At 41.4% G+C, this 17945-nt stretch overlaps 1 protein-coding gene across 1 annotated transcript in view; it reads right to left on the bottom strand.

Moving 5' to 3' along the window:
• The window catches only part of LOC308491966 (butyrophilin-like protein 3), a gene marked incomplete at both ends in the record, with an annotated part of 37966 nt that extends 23302 nt beyond the window's left edge, over positions 1-14664 (bottom strand). Inside the window, 2 exon segments of the mRNA XM_081036193.1 lie at positions 1133-1480; positions 14607-14664. Coding sequence (XP_080892319.1) covers positions 1133-1480; positions 14607-14664 — 406 coding nt within the window.
• Positions 14665-17945: the final 3281 nt, after the last annotated feature.

Here is a 17945-nt window from a genome sequence, read left to right as displayed (position 1 = left end):
TGGTGGTTACCAGAAGGGAAAGGGGGTGGGGAGAGGTAGAAGAGGGTAAAGGGGATCAAACATATGGTGACAAAAGAAGACTTAACTTTGGGTGTTGAACACACAATGCAATGTACAAATGACGTATTTTAGAATTGTACACTTGAAACTTATATAACCAATTAACCAATTGGTCTCATTAACCAATGTTACCCCAATAAATTTAATAAAATTAATTTTTAAAAGTGTGCATTGGTAAGTAAAAGAAGCCAATCTGAAAGGACTCTACACTGTATGATTACAAATATATGACAATTGTGGAAAAGGCAAAACTATGGAGACAGTAAAAAGATCACTGGTTGCCAGAGGTTTAGCAGGGAGGAATAAATAGTTTAATTTTTCTGCAAACTGAAAACTGTTGAAAAAAATAAAGTCTAAAAAGGATACCCTCAGCATACTCTTACCATAAAACCCAGCAGTTCCACTCCTGAGCATTTACCCTAGAGAAATAAAAACTTATACCTATACAAAGACCTGTACACAAACGTTCATTAAAGTCTTATCCGTAAAAGCAAAAACTGGAAACAACCCTAATGTTCAGTGGGTGAATGGCTAAACAATCTTGGTACATCCATACCATGGATTACTGCTCAGCAATAAAAGGGAACAAGCTATTGATACAGGCAACTCAAGGGCATGGTGTTCAGTGGAAAAGCCAATCTCAATGATCATATACTGTATAATTGTATTTATGTACATTCCAGAAATGACAAAATTATGGAAATGGAGAAGAGATAAATGGATGTCAGGGCTTGGTGAGTAAGGAGGTTTGCAAGTAAGGGAGTGAGGAGGGGAGTCAGGGGAGTTGGTGGGTAAGGGGGGTCAATGTGACTATAGGGAGGTAGCAGAGGGAGATTCAGTCATGGGCTAGGTCTACACCCTAATGTTGATGTCATGTGGTTACATAAGTCTGCACATAAAATGACATAGAACTACACACATGAGGCAGAATAAATGAACAGTGTATGATCTAAACCCCTAACTAAACGACCTAAGATTTTTTTTTAATTCCTCATTCAAAAAAATGTTCAAAAAGTCCCAGATGGTTCTACCAGACAACTAAGTTATGAGTTCCCTGAAATAAACAACTGACCTGACACCTGCAGCTCCCAGATGGCCTCCTGGTCATTATTCTGGGATCTGAACCAGCATCCATAGAAACCAGTGTCTGAGAGAGTGACCTTCTTCAGCCTCAGGGAGACATGCCTCTCCGCTATGGAGTCCTTCAGCAGCTCGGTTCTCCCTCGATAGGCTGGCATCTGCATATGATGCTGGTCTTTTCCTTCTCTGAAGAGATGCACCACAGCACGGAAGTGATCTCTGAAGAACCGCACTTCCATGGCCTCTGCACTTGTCTTAGGAGAGAGGAAGCACGAGAACACTGCGTCCTCCCCGACCACAAGCTGGACGGGCTTGTCTGGTCCCACCACCTGCCACTGGCCTGTGGAAGGAAGCACAAGAGATAACTGAGCAAAGGCCCTGTCAGTGTGTCCTGCTCATGGCTGGCGTGTGCCCAGGGGTGCGACATCTGTCTTATCTCCTTTCCAAACCCAGTGACCTACATCTGTACATCCCCTACACTTTACAGAGCACTTCCACATCCATTACTTCATTCTGTCTCCACAAAGATCCTGACAGGCGTATGTTATTGATATTCCCACTTCCAAGACAAGAACACAATGTCTCAGAGGGACTAAGTAAGTTAATGAGGGGCATGAGAGCACTTTCCAAATGCTGACCCTCTGACTGGAGGAGAATCTATACCCACATTCTCTTGTGCTGCCCATCTGCTTCACCACACACTCACAACAGCCGCTTTTCATCTTCTGTGCTAAAAGCTAAAGATGATCCATTTTTCAGGAGGGAATATTAACAATAAAATCTCTAGTTTGGGGTAATTTGTTTCCTTCAAGCTCATGGTTACATCTTGTAAATGTTTCAATGGTATAAGAAAGGAATGTCTTTGTCCATAGGTTAAACCTTTACTTGTACTTCCTTATTTTATTTATCTGCTTGTTCTGCCAAATTCTGAGAGGCATATATGGCATTGTGACAAGGAGATTTTGTAGTTTTCATGTTAGATATTTGCTCTCTAGTGAATTCATGGTGATTCTCCTTCCATGGAGTGTGCTTCATGAACAACCTCTTTGGGAACGTCTCTTAATTAATTCACATGTATGCATTTCTAATATATGCATAGATGGGTCTGGTGGGTGTGTATACTCAGCAGAGAAAAGGGGGTCACAGTGTAAATTTCCTTTTCAAGCACGTGGAAATTCCCAAAGTGATCACTTATTTTTAAATAAGTGAATATTTTTATTTTACCACTCATTATTTCTTACTTAATATATGTTTTAGGAGGGACGTCATAGGAATGGCGGCAGCGGGGCACATTTTCTGAGTTCTCCTCCGGATCTTATTACAAATGGGACATATAACCCATCAAACAACTCTTTGCTCATCACGCAGAACAGCTAAGAGACTCCTAAGAGACTCGTGGAAGGATTACTTGAAGGTGCGCAAATTGGGTGAGCAGAGGAAGAAGGAAAGGAACGGAGTGGAAACGCGTGGTCTCGTGGTGGAATTAGGGCGGCGGCGGCGGCAGCGGCGGTAAACCGCAGCTCTAAAGACACAGGGAGATATAGAACACGCAAAACAGCGGGGAGACTCATGGAGGAATTACCTGAAGGTGTGCACGGATTGCAAGCAGGGGAGGAGGCAGGACAGCGAAGTGGAAGCGCGCCCCCCCACCCCCACCCCCGCGGAGCCAAGGCCAGCGGCAACCGCCGCCGCGGCGCCCAGGACGACGGAGCGCAGACTCGTGGAAGGTTTGCTTTGGAGTGCGCTAGTTAGGCAAGCGGGGGAGGAGAGAGGGGCGCGAAGTGAAAACACTAACCCCCCCACAGCAGAGCCCAGGCCGTACAGCAACCGCTGCGCTGCGCGGCTCCCAGGTCGGAACGGAGGCTCGTGGAGGTTTGCTTTGAGGTGCGCTAGTAGGGCGAGCGGGGGAGGAGCGAGGAGGGCAAAAGGAGCGTGCCCACAGCAGCAGCGGCAGGCAGCACCCGGGGCTCTAGAGTCCCACGGGAGCCCAGGGTGCAGCGGAGAGCGTAGGGTCCAGGAGGTGGGCTCTTTCCCTGCGTCCCACAGCTGATCGCTCCGGCCGGGGCGGGCAGCTCGTGGGCCCTAGGGCAGACAAAGAACTCAGACGCCACACCTGGGCCCCTCACCGCGCTTTTCGAATCCTCCCCCCGCCCTTCCAGAGACTTAAACTGACCCCTGAACTGAGGGGTAGTGTCAGATTACAGAGGGGCGTCTGTGCTCAGGCACTGGGAAGACTGGCAGCCAGCTCTGACCTTCGGAAGAGGCTGGGAGGAGGGGATTTTCGCTGGACGAGGAGAGAGGAGACTCCCACACCTCCAGCCACCACCTTTTCAGGCCTCCGGGAGGAGTGTGACGTGGCTGGCCTGGGAGGGAGAAGACCCCTCCATCCCCAGCCCCCACCCTTTCTGGCTGGCCTGGGGCGGGGCAAGGGCAACCGGGGAAGCACTCTATGAGTTCAGCAGTAAGCGGCAGACGCAGCTCCCGGCTTTCAGCAGCTTAGAGATGTCCCGCCCGCCCCCTCCCACACACCCACGGAAGGAGGGCCCTAAGACTCAGGAGTACTGGGCACAGGGCTGGTGGAGCTACTCTCAGCGTGCATTTGTGCAGGAAAGGACAGAATCTGCACGGTCTCTCTGAAAACTGTCACCCATACCCCTCAGCCCCTCGCATTTATTTATTTATTTATTTATTTTATTTATTTTTTTATTTTTATTTTTTCTTTTAATTTATTTATTTATTTATTAGTTTCAGGTGTACAAAACAAGGTAATACTTAGACGTTCATCATTTATATCCCTCATACTGTGAACCCCCCTCCCCCCATCCACTATCCCTCCGACCTCACACTGAACCATCACATTATATATATAAAATTATAGTTGGCATTCATTAATGTTTAGCTTCTGGTGTACAATGCCATGATCAGGTATCCACAGTATCCCTGAGGTGGTCTCCCAAATAGGACGCATGTCCATCGGATACCCAACAAAATCTTTACAACATTATTGAATACCTTCCCCAAATTAATTTTCAAAAAAAACCCTGAGGCCATCTTGTGGTTACCAGCTGCTTCCAAATCCCTTCACCTTTCCCCTTATCCCCAACCCCCTCCCACACACCCATCTAACCACTCTCGGTTTTTTCTCTGCGTCCCCCAAACTGTCTCTGATTAGTTCATTCACATAGTCTTTTCTTTAGATTCCATATATAAGTGAGATCATATGGTACTTGTCTTTCTCTTTCTGACTTATTTCACTTAACATAATGTTCTCTAGATCCATCCATGTTGCTGCAAATGATAAGATTTCTTTCTTCTTTATGGCTGCGTAATACTCCATTGTATAAATGTACCACAGCTTCTTAATCCAGTCATCTACCGATGGGCATTTTGGTTGTTTCTATATCTTGGCTATTGTGTAAAGTGCTGCAATAAACATAGGAGTGCATACAGATTTTTGAATTGGAGTTTTGTATTTCTCCGGGTAGATGCCTAAAAGTGGAATTACTGGATCATAGGGTAGTTCCATTTTCAGATTCCTGAGATACCTCCATATTGTTTTCCATAGTGGCTGCACTAATCTGCAATCCCACCAATAGTGCACTAGCGTTCCCTTTTCTCCACATCCGCGCCAGCATTTGTTGTTTGTTGATTTATTGATAATAGCCATTTTGACTGGAGTGAGGTGGTATCTCATTGTGGTTTTTATTTCCATTTCTCTGATGGTTAGTGAGGTTGAGCATTTCTTCATATGTCTTCTTGCCTTCTGTATGTCCTTTTTAGAGAAATGTCTCCTCAAGTCCTCTGCCCATTTTTTAATTGGGTTGTTTGTTTTTTTGGAGTTGAGTTGAGTAAGTTTTTTATAGATTTGTGATATTAATCCCTTATCAGATATATCATTGGCAAATATCTTTTCCCATAGAGTAGGATCCCTTTTTGTTTTATTGATGGTTTCCTTTGCTGTGAAAAAACTTTTTAGTTTGATGTAATCCCACATGTTTATTTTTTCTCTTACTTCGCTCGCGCGAGGGGATATATCAGTGAAAATCTTACTCCGGGTAATGTCCATGAAGTTTCTTCCTATATTTTCTTCTAGATATTTTATGGTTTCAGATCTTACATTTAAGTCTTTAAGCCATTTTGAATTTGTTTTTGTATATGGTGTAAGGAGGTGGTCCAGCTTCATTTTCTTGCATGTGTCCGTCCAGGTTTCCCAACACCACTTATTGAACAGACTGTCTTTACCCCATCGTACATTCTTGCTTCCATTGTCGTAGATTAGATGGGCATATAGGCATGGATTTACGTCTGGACTCTCTATTCTGTTCCATTGATCTATTTATCTATTTTTATGCCAGTACCATGTTGTTTTGATTACTGTAGCCTTGTAGTATAGTTTGAAATGAGGTATCGTTATACCTCCCACTTTGTTCTTATTTCTCAAGATTGCTGAGGCTATCCGGGGTCTTTTATGGTCCCATATAAATTTTAGGATTATATGTTCTATTTCTGTGAAAAACGTCGTTGGTAGTTTGATAGGAATTGCGTTGAATATGTATATTGCTTTAGGCAATATGGACATTTTAACTATATTAATTCTTCCTATCCATAAACATGGAATGTGTTTCCATCTATTTATGTCTTCTTTCATTTCTTTCTTCAGTGTTGTATAATTTTCTGAGTACAGATCCTTTACATCTTTGGTTAGATTTATTCCCAGATATTTTATAGTCTTTGGAGCAATTGTAAATGGAATTGTTTTTTTAATTTCTCCTTCTGCTATTTTATCATTGGTATATACAAATGCAACTGATTTCCGAATATTAATTTTATATCCTGCTACTTTACTAAATTCATCTATCAGTTCTAATAGTTTCTTGGTGGAGTCTTTAGGGTTCTCTCTATATAGTATCATATCATCTGCATATAGTGATAATTTTACTTCCTCCTTACCAATTTTATTTCTTTTATTTCTTTTTATTTCTTTCTCTTGTCTGATTGCTGTGGCTAGAACTTCCAGTACTATGTTGAATAGAAGTGGAGAAAGTGGGCAACCTTGTCTTGTTCCTGATCTTAGGGGGAATGGTTTTAGCTTTTCCCCATTGAGTATGATGTTAGCTGTGGGTTTGTCATATATGGCCTTTATTATGTTAAGATATGATCCCTCTATTCCCACTTTCTTAAGGGTTTTTATCATAAAAGGTTGCTGTATTTTATCAAATGCTTTTTCTGCATCTATTTATATGATCATGTGATTTTTATTTTTCATTTTGTTAATGTGGTGTATCACATTAATTGATTTGCGGATGTTGAACCACCCCTGCATACCAGGGATGAATCCCACTTGATCATGGTGTATGATCTTTTTAATGTATTGCTGAATTCTGTTTGCTAATAATTTGTTGAGAATTTTTGCATCTATGTTCATTAGAGATATCGGCCTGTAGTTTTCTTTCTTTGTGGTGTCTTTGTCTGCTTTTGGGATCAGCCCCTCGCATTTAAATCTACACTCTCAAATTCACTCTGGGCACCAGGTGACTAGCGCTGCCTGCGCACTAGGCAGGGAACTCTTTGGCACAGCGGAGGACATCCTGGAGATTACTTGGTGGGCTTAAGCCAAGACTGGTGCTGCTTTCTGTTTTGTTTTGCTTGGTGGTTTTTGTTTTTGTTTTTGTTTTTGTTTTTTTCTTTTTTTCCCTTTTTCTTTTTTTTTTCCTCTTTTTTTCTTTTCTTTTTCTTTTTTTTCTTTCTTTCTTTTCTTCTTCTTTTTTTCTTTCTGCTTGTGGTGATTTGCTTTGTTCTGTCTTTATTTCTTTGATATCTTTGCCTATGTTGAGTGGGGATTGTCGGTTGTATTTTACATGTGAATGTACTTGATTTGTTTTCTTTGTTGTTGTTGTTGTTGTTGTACTTGGTAACTTGATTTGTGCTGAAACTGCCCTAACAGGGCCCAGCTTAAGAGGCACAATTCAATATATCCAGAAGCCAACTCTGGACCAAACCAAAGTACTACCGGGTTTGACCTACAAGTCACACACCCAGAGGGAATTCTCTGAAGGCACAAGAGCCCATAGAGGCCAAACCTCATTTAAGTGGCCAACCCTCACCCAGCAGAACACCCTGCGGTGGGCAGAGCCAAGTTTCACAACTAGACGGCCTAGGAGTTAAACCTACCTACTCACAAGCAAAAAGCAATTAAAGTTCTTCTTGAACAGGACGATATACTAAACACACGAACCACCTGTGGAGCACATGCAGAGAAGAACGAAGTAGTCCAAGTCAAATATAAAGGACACATACTACATAAGATAACCCAGCAAGAACTAAGAGCTCTAGGGGATCTTCCTACTACATCAAAGCAAGCACAGAGAGTCAGTCAGAATGGGGAGACAAAGAAACATGTCCCAAATAAAAGAACAGAAGAAACCTCCACAACTGGAACCAAATGAAGCAGAGGTAACCAACATGTCAGAGACAGAGTTCAGAACACTGGTGATAAGAATGTTTAAGGAGCTTGGAGAAGACATAAAGAAGGATATAGAAATCATAAAGAACAACCAGTTAGAACTAAAAAAGGGTGTAGAAATCTTAACGAACAACCAGCTAGAACTAAAGAACACAATTACTGAAATTAAGAACTCACTTGAAGGAATGACCAGCAGGTTAGATGAAGCAGAGGATCGAATCAGCGACTTAGAAGACAAGTTAGCAGAGATCACTCAAACTGAACAACAGAAAGAAAAAAGAATAAAAAACAATGAAGATGGGTTAAGAGACCTCTGGGATAACATCAAGCGCAACAACATGCGCATCATAGGAATACCAGAAGGCGAAGAGAAGAAGCAAGAAATTGAGAACATATTTGAGGTAATAATGTCTGAAAACTTCCCTAACCTGATGAAGGAAACCAACATACAAGCCCAGGAAGTGCAGAGAGTTCCAACCAGGATAAACCCAAACAGGCCCACACCAAGACACATTATAGTTAAAATGGCAAAGCTTAAAGACAAAGAGAGAATCTTGAAAGCAGCAAGAGAAAGGCAGAAGGTTACATACAAGGGAACTCCCGTAAGACTATCAAATGACTTTTCTACAAAAACATTGAAGGCCAGGAGGGAGTGGCAGGAGATACTCAAAGTGATGGAACACAAAGGCCTACAACCTAGATTGCTTTATCCAGCAAGGCTATCATTTAAAGTTGATGGAGAGATAAAGAGCTTCCCAGAAAAGAACAAACTGAAAGAATTTATCACAACCAAGCCAGCATTGCAAGAAATACTAAAGGATTTCTGTAAATAGAAGAAAGATGAAAACAATTTACTACAAATTTAAAAATGGCAATAACTATGTACCTATCAATAATCACTTTAAATGTGAATGGATTAAACGCTCCAATCAAGAGACATAGGGTGGCTGAGTGGATAAGGAAGCAAGACCCTTGTATATGCTGTATACAAGAGACTCATTTCAGATCAAAAGACACACACAGGCTGAAAGTGAAGGGTTGGAGTAACATATTTCATGCAAATGGAAGCAAAAAAAAGCTGGAGTTGCAATACTTATATCTGACAAAATAGACTTTAAAGTGAAGAACATATTAAAAGACAAAGATGGGCACTATAGAATAATAAAGGGATCAATCCGACAAGAGGACATAACCCTAGTAAACATCTATGCACCTAACATAGGAGCACCTAAATATATAAAACAGGTACTGATGGACATAAAGACAGAGATCAACAGCAACACTATTATAGTAGGGGACTTCAACACACCTCTGACAACAAGGGACAGGTCCTCCAGACAGAAAATCAATATGGAAACAACAGGCTTAAATGATACTTTGGAGAAGTTGGATTTAATTGATATTTTCAGAGCATTTCACCCCAATGCTGCAGAATACACGTTCTTCTCAAGTGCACATGGAACATTTTCTAAGATAGATCATATGTTAGGACACAAACAAGCCTTGATAAATTTAAGAAAATTGAAATCATACCAATTGTCTTCTCTGACCACAGTGCTATGAAATTAGAAATGAACTACAGGGGAAAAAAACCAGGAAGATACACCAATTCATGGAGGCTGAATAACATGTTGCTAAATAATGAATGGGTCAAGCAGCAGATCAAAGAAGAAATCAAAAGATATCTTGAGACAAATGAGAATGAGAACACGACGACCCAAAATCTATGGGATGCTGCGAAAGCAGTCCTAAGAGGGAAGTTCATAGCACTGCAGGCCTACCTAAAGAAACAAGAAACATCACTAATTGACAGTTTATCTTCACACTTAAGGGATCTGGAAAAAGAGCAGCAAAATAAACCCAAATGGAGCACAAGGAAGGAGATAATAAGGATCAGAGCAGAAATAAATGAAATAGAAACCAGAAAAACAATACAAAAGATCAATGAATCCAAGAGTTGGTTCTTAGAGAAGATAAACAAAATTGACAAACCTTTAGCCAGACTCATTAAAAAAAGGAGAGAGAGGACCCAAATTAATAAAATCAGAAATGAAAGAGGAGAAGTGACAACAGACACCACAGAAATACAAAAAATTTTAAGAAATTACTATGAGCAACTATATGCCAACAAATTTGACAATCTGGAAGAAATGGACAATTTTCTAGAGGCGCACAACCTTCCAAGGCTAACTCAAGAAGAAACAGAAAGCCTGAACAGTCTGATTACCACTAGGGAAATTGAATCAGTAATCAATAATCTCCCAACAAACAAAAGCCCTGGACCAGATGGCTTTATAGGTGAATTTTTCAAAACGTTCAAAAAAGAATTATCACCTATTCTCCTCAAGCTCTTCCAAAAAATCCAGAAGGAAGGAAGACTCCCAAACACTTTTTACAAAGCCACTATCACCCTGATCCCAAAAGCAGACAAAGACACCACAAAAAAAGAAAACTACAGGCCGATATCGCTAATGAACATAGATGCAAAAATTCTCAACAAAATATTAGCGAACAGAATTCAGCAATACATTAAAAAGATCATACACCATGATCAAGTGGGATTCATCCCTGGTATGCAGGGGTGGTTCAACATCCGCAAATCAATTATTGTGATACACCACATTAACAAAATGAAAAATAAAAATCACATGATGATATCAATAGATGCAGAAAAAGCATTTGATAAAATACAGCAACCTTTTATGATAAAAACCCTTAAGAAAGTGGGAATAGAGGGATCATATCTTAACATAATAAAGGCCATATATGACAAACCCACAGCTAACATCATACTCAATGGGGAAAGCTAAAACCATTCCCCCTAAGATCAGGAACAAGACAAGGTTGCCCACTTTCTCCACTTCTATTCAACATAGTGCTGGAAGTTCTAGCCACAGCAATCAGACAAGAGAAAGAAATAAAAGGCATCCAAATTGGTAAGGAGGAAGTAAAATTATCATTATATGCAGATGATATGATCCTATATATAGAGAACCCTAAAGACTCCACCAAGAAACTATTAGAACTGATAGATGAATTTAGTAAAGTAGCAGGATATAAAATTAATATTCGGAAATCAGTAGCATTTGTATATACCAATGATAAAATAGCAGAAGGAGAAATTAAAAAAACAATTCCATTTACAATTGCTCCAAAGACTATAAAATATCTGGGAATAAATCTAACCAAAGATGTAAAAGATCTGTACTCAGAAAATTATACAACACTGAAGAAAGAAATGAAAGAAGACATAAATAGATGGAAACACATTCCATGTTCATGGATAGGAAGAATTAATATAGTTAAAATGTCCATATTGCCTAAAGCAATATACATATTCAACGCAATTCCTATCAAACTACCAACGACGTTTTTCACAGAAATAGAACATATAATCCTAAAATTTATATGGGACCATAAAAGACCCCGGATAGCCTCAGCAATCTTGAGAAATAAGAACAAAGTGGGAGGTATAACGATACCTCATTTCAAACTATACTACAAGGCTACAGTAATCAAAACAGCATGGTACTGGCATAAAAATAGACACATAGATCAATGGAACAGAATAGAGAGTCCAGACGTAAATCCATACCTATATGCCCATCTAATCTACGACAATGGAAGCAAGAATGTACAATGGGGTAAAGACAGTCTGTTCAATAAGTGGTGTTGGGAAACCTGGACAGACACATGCAAGAAAATGAAGCTGGACCACCTCCTTACACCATATACAAAAACAAATTCAAAATGGCTTAAAGACTTAAATGTAAGATCTGAAACCATAAAATATCTAGAAGAAAATATAGGAAGAAACTTCATGGACATTACCCGGAGTAAGATTTTCACTGATATATCCCCTCGCGCGAGCGAAGTAAGAGAAAAAATAAACATGTGGGATTATATCAAACTAAAAAGTTTTTTCACAGCAAAGGAAACCATCAATAAAACAAAAATGGATCCTACTGTATGGGAAAAGATGTTTGCCAATGATATATCTGATAAGGGACTAATATCACAAATCTATAAAAAACTTACTCAACTCAACTCCAAAAAAACAAACAACCCAATTAAAAAATGGGCAGAGGACTTGAGGAGACATTTTTCTAAAAAGGACATACAGAAGGCAAGAAGACATATGAAGAAATGCTCAACCTCAATAACCATCAGAGAAATGGAAATAAAAACCACAATGAGATACCACCTCACTCCAGTCAAAATGGCTATCATCAATAAATCAACAAACAACAAATGCTGGCGCGGATGTGGAGAAAAGGGAACGCTAGTGCACTGTTGGTGGGATTGCAGATTAGTGCAGCCACTATGGAAAACAGTATGGAGGTATCTCAGGAATCTGAAAATGGAACTACCCTATGATCCAGTAATTCCACTCCTAGGCATCTACCCGGAGAAATCCAAAACTCCAATTCAAAAATCTGTATGCACTCCTATGTTTATTGCAGCACTTTACACAATAGCCAAGATATGGAAACAACTGAAATGCCCATCGGTAGATGACTGGATTAAGAAGCTGTGGTACATTTATACAATGGAGTATTACGCAGCCATAAAGAAGAAAGAAATCTTATCATTTGCAGCAACATGGATGGATCTAGAGAACATTATGTTAAGTGAAATAAGTCAGAAAGAGAAAGACAAGTACCATATGATCTCACTTATATATGGAATCTAAAGAAAAGACTATGTGAATGAACTAATCAGAAACAGTTTTGGGGACACAAAGAAAAAACCGAGAGTTGTTAGATGGGTGTGGGGGGGGGTTTGGGGATAAGGGGAAAGGTGAAGGGAATTGGAAGCAGCTGGTAACCACAAGATGGCCTCAGGGTTTTTTTGAAAATTAATTTGGGGAAGGTATTCAATAATGTTGTAAAGATTTTGTTGGGTATCCGATGGACATGCGTCCTATTTGGGAGACCACCTCAGGGATACTGTGGATACCTGATCATGGCATTGTGCACCAGAAGCTAAACATTAATGAATGCCAACTATAATTTTATATATATAATGTTATGGTTCAGTGTGAGGTCGGAGGGATAGTGGATGGGGGGAGGGGGGTTCACAGTGTGAGGGATATAAATGATGAACGTCTAAGTATTACCTTGTCTTGTACACCTGAAACTAATAAATAAATAAATAAATAAATAAAAATATATATGTTTTATATATCTTTTTGAAATGTACTTTGCTCATGCATTTTGAAGGACAGTCAGATGATATAAAATGTGACTTTGCAGCAGAATCTTGTTCAGACACCGACCTGGCCTAGCAGATGCTGAGTGCTGCCACTCATGCCACCTTGAGTCCTCCTGCAGTGGGTTCGGCATGTCCCTGCCCTATGACAGCCCCACCCATGAGCCTGGACTCTGCTCTCTGCTGAGGGCTCTCTCTGCCCTTGGGAATCTGCTCAGTCTGGTGCACGGCAGCCCAGAGTGCTGAGAATTGAATAGTAGTGGGGGTACACGTCCCCAGTGGGGGGCAGGAGGCAGTGGATGTTGGGATGATTCTGGGTTGCCATCTAGGTAGCCCCTCAGAATGTATTTCCACATAGGTAACCAGCCCATTGCACACCCTCTTTAGGTTTTCCTCCCTTCTGGCTTTATTCTTTCCACTGTCTTACCTTTTGTTCCCAGAATCACTTTTGCACCAGGCCACCTGCACTCAGACCCTTATCCCTGACTGCTTTGGGGGACTCAGCTTAGGTGGGCTGTGCTGCTGTTGTGCCTTCAGGGCTGTGAGGGGTTCTCGAGCTGAGGGAACCTTTTCCTGTGGTTTCTCTATTCCTCTGGCCAGCCCTTACTGCTGCTGTCATTTTCCTTGCCTACAGCAGCTCCTTCCACCCTTTATTCTTCTTTCCCATGGGGACCAGTGAGATGAAACTGTCTGTTGTTGAACACAGGCTCTGTGCTAATGCAGCATTGTGCTCTGCTCTATGTACATGAGCTCATGTGATCTCCACACCAGCCTGATCAGAGTGTGATGCCATCTCCTGTCACAAGGAACACACGGACACCTGGAGGAGTCGTGAGCCGCAAAGTTCATAAGCAGAGGAAATGAGGGTTTAAAATAAAGTCTATCTGCCTCTAAGGTCATTTCCATGACACCTACTGCCTCTCCAGGATGCAGGGCAGTCAAAGGAACTCTTCAGAAAATGGATGAGAATGAACGTCAGTGAGAGGCTGTCCTGTGAACAAGACATATGGGTTTTGCTGTGGAAACAGAGTGTGACTTGATTGCCCTTATTTCTCTCTTCTTTGCCATGATCTACACAATAGACAGAGCAGATGAGTGGCAGAATGAACCTATACAGACTGGACCTTGTACAGCTGGACACCACCTGCACAGAGACAGGGGTCTGCTCCAGCCTCCAGCTTCCTCTCTGTACCTTATTCAGTTACTTAACATCCTACACACCAGCTTTTGTGTTGATCATAACTAGAAGAAGAAAGAAAAGTGGACTTCTCAGACTATGCCAGGTTACAATTTAGTCCTCACTTGAAGATCTGGACACCTTCCCCCTCCTTCAGGTCACATACCACAGGTGTTTCCCACTCCACATGTCCACAGCTGGACCATTATCTTTTCCCCAAATGTCCTAATCAGTGTCTCCTACCCCCGGCACCCATGTCAGAACCTGGTGCTCTCCTAGAGACCCTGCCTAAACTCCACAGCTCACCGGGAACAAACATTTAATTTATTCACCTTCACATCCTTGCTGTGTCCCCTCCCCACTACCAGGCTCCTTTTCAGCGCTTTTTGCCATGAGTTCTGGGCTGTTGTCACAGTTGGCACAGGCCCAAGACCTTCCCGCTGCCCCCTGCTTCCCGCAGCCCCAGGCATTGATAGATGTCAGCCTGGGGCAGAAGTCGGGGAAATGCAAACAAGAAAGATACACTAACCCACTGTGCTGAGATCACACAGCTGGAAATCTAAGAATGTTAACCAACAAAAAGAGAGGCAGAGAGAGTCCCGCCTGGAGGCTTACCTGAGCCCATCCCAAGGAGACTGAGAAGCAAAGTAAGCACGAGGGTCCCAAGGACCATGGATGTGTCTGCAGGCTGATCTCACGTTATAGAAACAGATGACAGCAGGGACAGGAGGACAGACTAATTAGAGAGAAGAGGGGTCAGGCCAGCTTCTGAGGTGAGGAGCCCTGAAGAGGCAGAGCTTGAGCTGATGGCAAACTGCACATTCTTCTTAGAGTCACCTGACATAAACATGGCTCTGTGTGTTAGGGGACAGGGGACTCTGCACTTTGAATCACTGCATTTATTGGCTGGCCATAAACATCCATCTCAGACCAAGGAAGCAATGATAGAGAAGGGGGTAGGGCACACTGGGAGGGTTTTGTCCTGGGTCAACACTGTACCCTGTCTAGGTGGCACAGAAATGACAGATGTGGAGATATTAAGGTCCAATCTGGCAGGTAGAACTGTATGGGCGGTGGGAATCCAGTCCTATAAAAGAGGTTGTCCCAGTTGAGGGTAACAGATTGTGCAGATAACTAGGTGCCATTCCACAGGGGTAACCAAGAATAAGTGAGACGAACATTTCCTAGCACAGCCTGAGGTAATCCTACCTGTCACTCCCTTTCTTGAGTCCTAGACTAGGACTCAGATCATGAAACAAGATTGAAGAACTTGCTAGAACAAGACAGAACCTTGATCTCCAAGGACAATAAGGTGAAGAACTTCTCACTCAGTCTTTCATTTACACACTAAGCCAGGGCACCCACAATTAGAGATTATGCAACCTTTTTAAGCACATGGAAATTCACAATGTGATCACTTACTGACAAGAATGTAAGTTTCCAATGACGCCATGGGGCAAAAAAAACCCCACAAAATTTATAACCATAATAAAACTAATATAAAAAAGCAATTTTAAATCTTAGGAAACCCTATACATTTAGAAAATGTTAATAACACAGTATTAAATAACCCATGGGTCCAAAAAGAAATCACAATAGAAGTTAGGAAATATTTAGAATAAAATGTGAGTGAAAATACCACATTTAGGCTAAAATTTAAAACATGTACAATAACAAATGGTGTCAAAGCTGTGGAGTAACAGAAACTTTCCTGATACAGCCATTTTGGAAAACGGTTTAGCAGTTCCTTACAAAACTAATCATACTTTTTCTATACAATCCAGCATTGTGCTCTACAGTATTTGCCCGAATGAGTTGAAACCTTATGTTCACACGAAAACCTGCATATTAATTCTTATAGCACCTCTATTCATGATTGCCAAAACTTGGAAGCAGCCAAGATGCCCTTGAAGAGATGAATGGATAAACAAACTAATGCAAATCCATACAAAAGAATATTATTAGGTACTAAAAGAAATGAGCTATCATGTCACAAAAAGACATAGAGGAACTTTAAGTGAATATTGGTAAGTGAATGTATAAGGGTAAAATTTGGTAAATCAATAACATAATTAGACTTAGCTAGTTTGCAGTTTGAGGCACTATATAGCTCACTATCTACCCACCTGTAATTAAATCTAGCTAGTTTGCAGTTGGATATTCAGCTATTTTCACTTTGTTCCTCCCCTCTGATTAACTCAATAACTCTGTTTTGTTTCTCTTTTCAAGACTACATATACCTTGTTAGTTCATTTAATTAACATAATTTTAACCCGAAAAGAGCAATTTCTTAATCCTCAGGTGCCCAGACACCGAAATCCAGTTTACAACTTCTTGCAGTATTTACTTTGCCGCATAGTTTCATGCCGTGGTGGCCAAGGCCAAGTCCAAAGTCCAGAGATAACATCGTCTTCAAAGAGACCAGACCTCAGGAAGCGATGTCAGCCCTCAGACCAGCCTGACCGATTCCCCCTTTCCTTTGTTCTTCTTGTGTACCTATAAAACCATCTGCTTGTTCTAGGAATGAGACGTCGCTTTTGGACAGGAGTCCGCCATCCTCCCAGAATGCCGGCATTCTGAATAAACCTGCTCTTCTTTCCACCAAACATGTCTCTCGATTTTTAACTTTTGGAAGGAGCAAGCAGCCAGATCTTAGCATAGTATTAAGTGAAGCCAGTTTGAGAAGACTACATACTGTATAATTCCATTTATATGAATGTATGGGAAAGGTAAAACTATGGAGACAGTAAATAGTGTTGTGGTTGTCAGGGTGTCGTGCAGGGCGTCCAGCGGGGTCTCTGGTCTCGCTTCCCACATAAGAACGCAGGACATGGTAAGGCCAAAAAGGAACACCCACGGAGCCATAGATAGGGGAGTCAAACCAATATATTCTCGCTGGCGGCTGGGCTGGAGACACAGGAAGCAGGATCTACATAATCTGCCTAACAGCAGTCCGCGCTTGCCAGCCACCATCTTCTTGCTAGCCCCCATTTTTTTTTGCTAGCGTAGCCACAGCAGTTATATTAGTGGCCAATGGCTTACGGGTTACAGCTGGTGGCCAACTAGCTACAGCTGATGGCCATCTGATCGCAGTTAATGGCCATTTACTACCGGAGCCATCACCTATCTATGTGAGGCCGAGAGCATGGAAACTGCTTTTTGGGGCTTTGTCCCCACACAGGGTTTGGAAGGGAGAGGTAATGCCAGGAGAATGAATTAACAGAGCCCAAGATATTTTTAGGGCAATGAAAGTATGTATTCTGTATGGCACTAAAATGATGGATACATGTCACTATTCATTTGTCCAAACCCACAGTGCATACAACATCAAGAGTGAACTGTAATGTAAACTATGGCCTTGGGGTGATAATGACGTGTCAATGCAGGTTCACCAGTTGTAACAAACGTACCTGTCTGGTGGGGGTGTTGATGCTCGAGGCGGCTGCATATGTTTGCGTGTGCTGTGGGTTGAGAGGGATATGTGGAAACTGTATTCTACACTCAATTTTGTTGTAAACCTAAAACTGCTTTAAAAATAAAGCCTTTTTTTTTTTTTAAAGAGTAAAAATGGTACCTAAAGGATGTGATTCAGTATCCCTAAGATGAATCATGTTTCTCTTTTGCTGGTGTTGTTGACATGTTTATTTTTATAAACAGCTTTATTGAGGCATAATTGACATAAAATAAACTGCACACATGCAAAGTGCTTAACTGATATGTTTTGACTTATGTGTTTCCCATGAAACCATCACCACGAAGAAGACAGCGAGCATTTCTGCTCCCTAAGAGCATCCTTGTTCCCGTTTGTAATCCCTTGTGTCCTAATATCCCCTCCTATCAACCACTGATGTGCTTTCTGTCACTGGGGATCCATTTGCACTTTGTAGTCTTTTATATAAGTGATGTCACAAAGTATGCGTTCTTTTTAAAGGTTCTTTTGTTTGTTTTGGTTTG

The sequence above is a fragment of the Rhinolophus hipposideros genome (assembly GCF_964194185.1).
Source record: "Rhinolophus hipposideros genome assembly, chromosome: 23".
Lineage (NCBI taxonomy): Eukaryota > Metazoa > Chordata > Mammalia > Chiroptera > Rhinolophidae > Rhinolophus > Rhinolophus hipposideros.
This window is presented reverse-complemented; position numbering and strand designations above follow the sequence as displayed.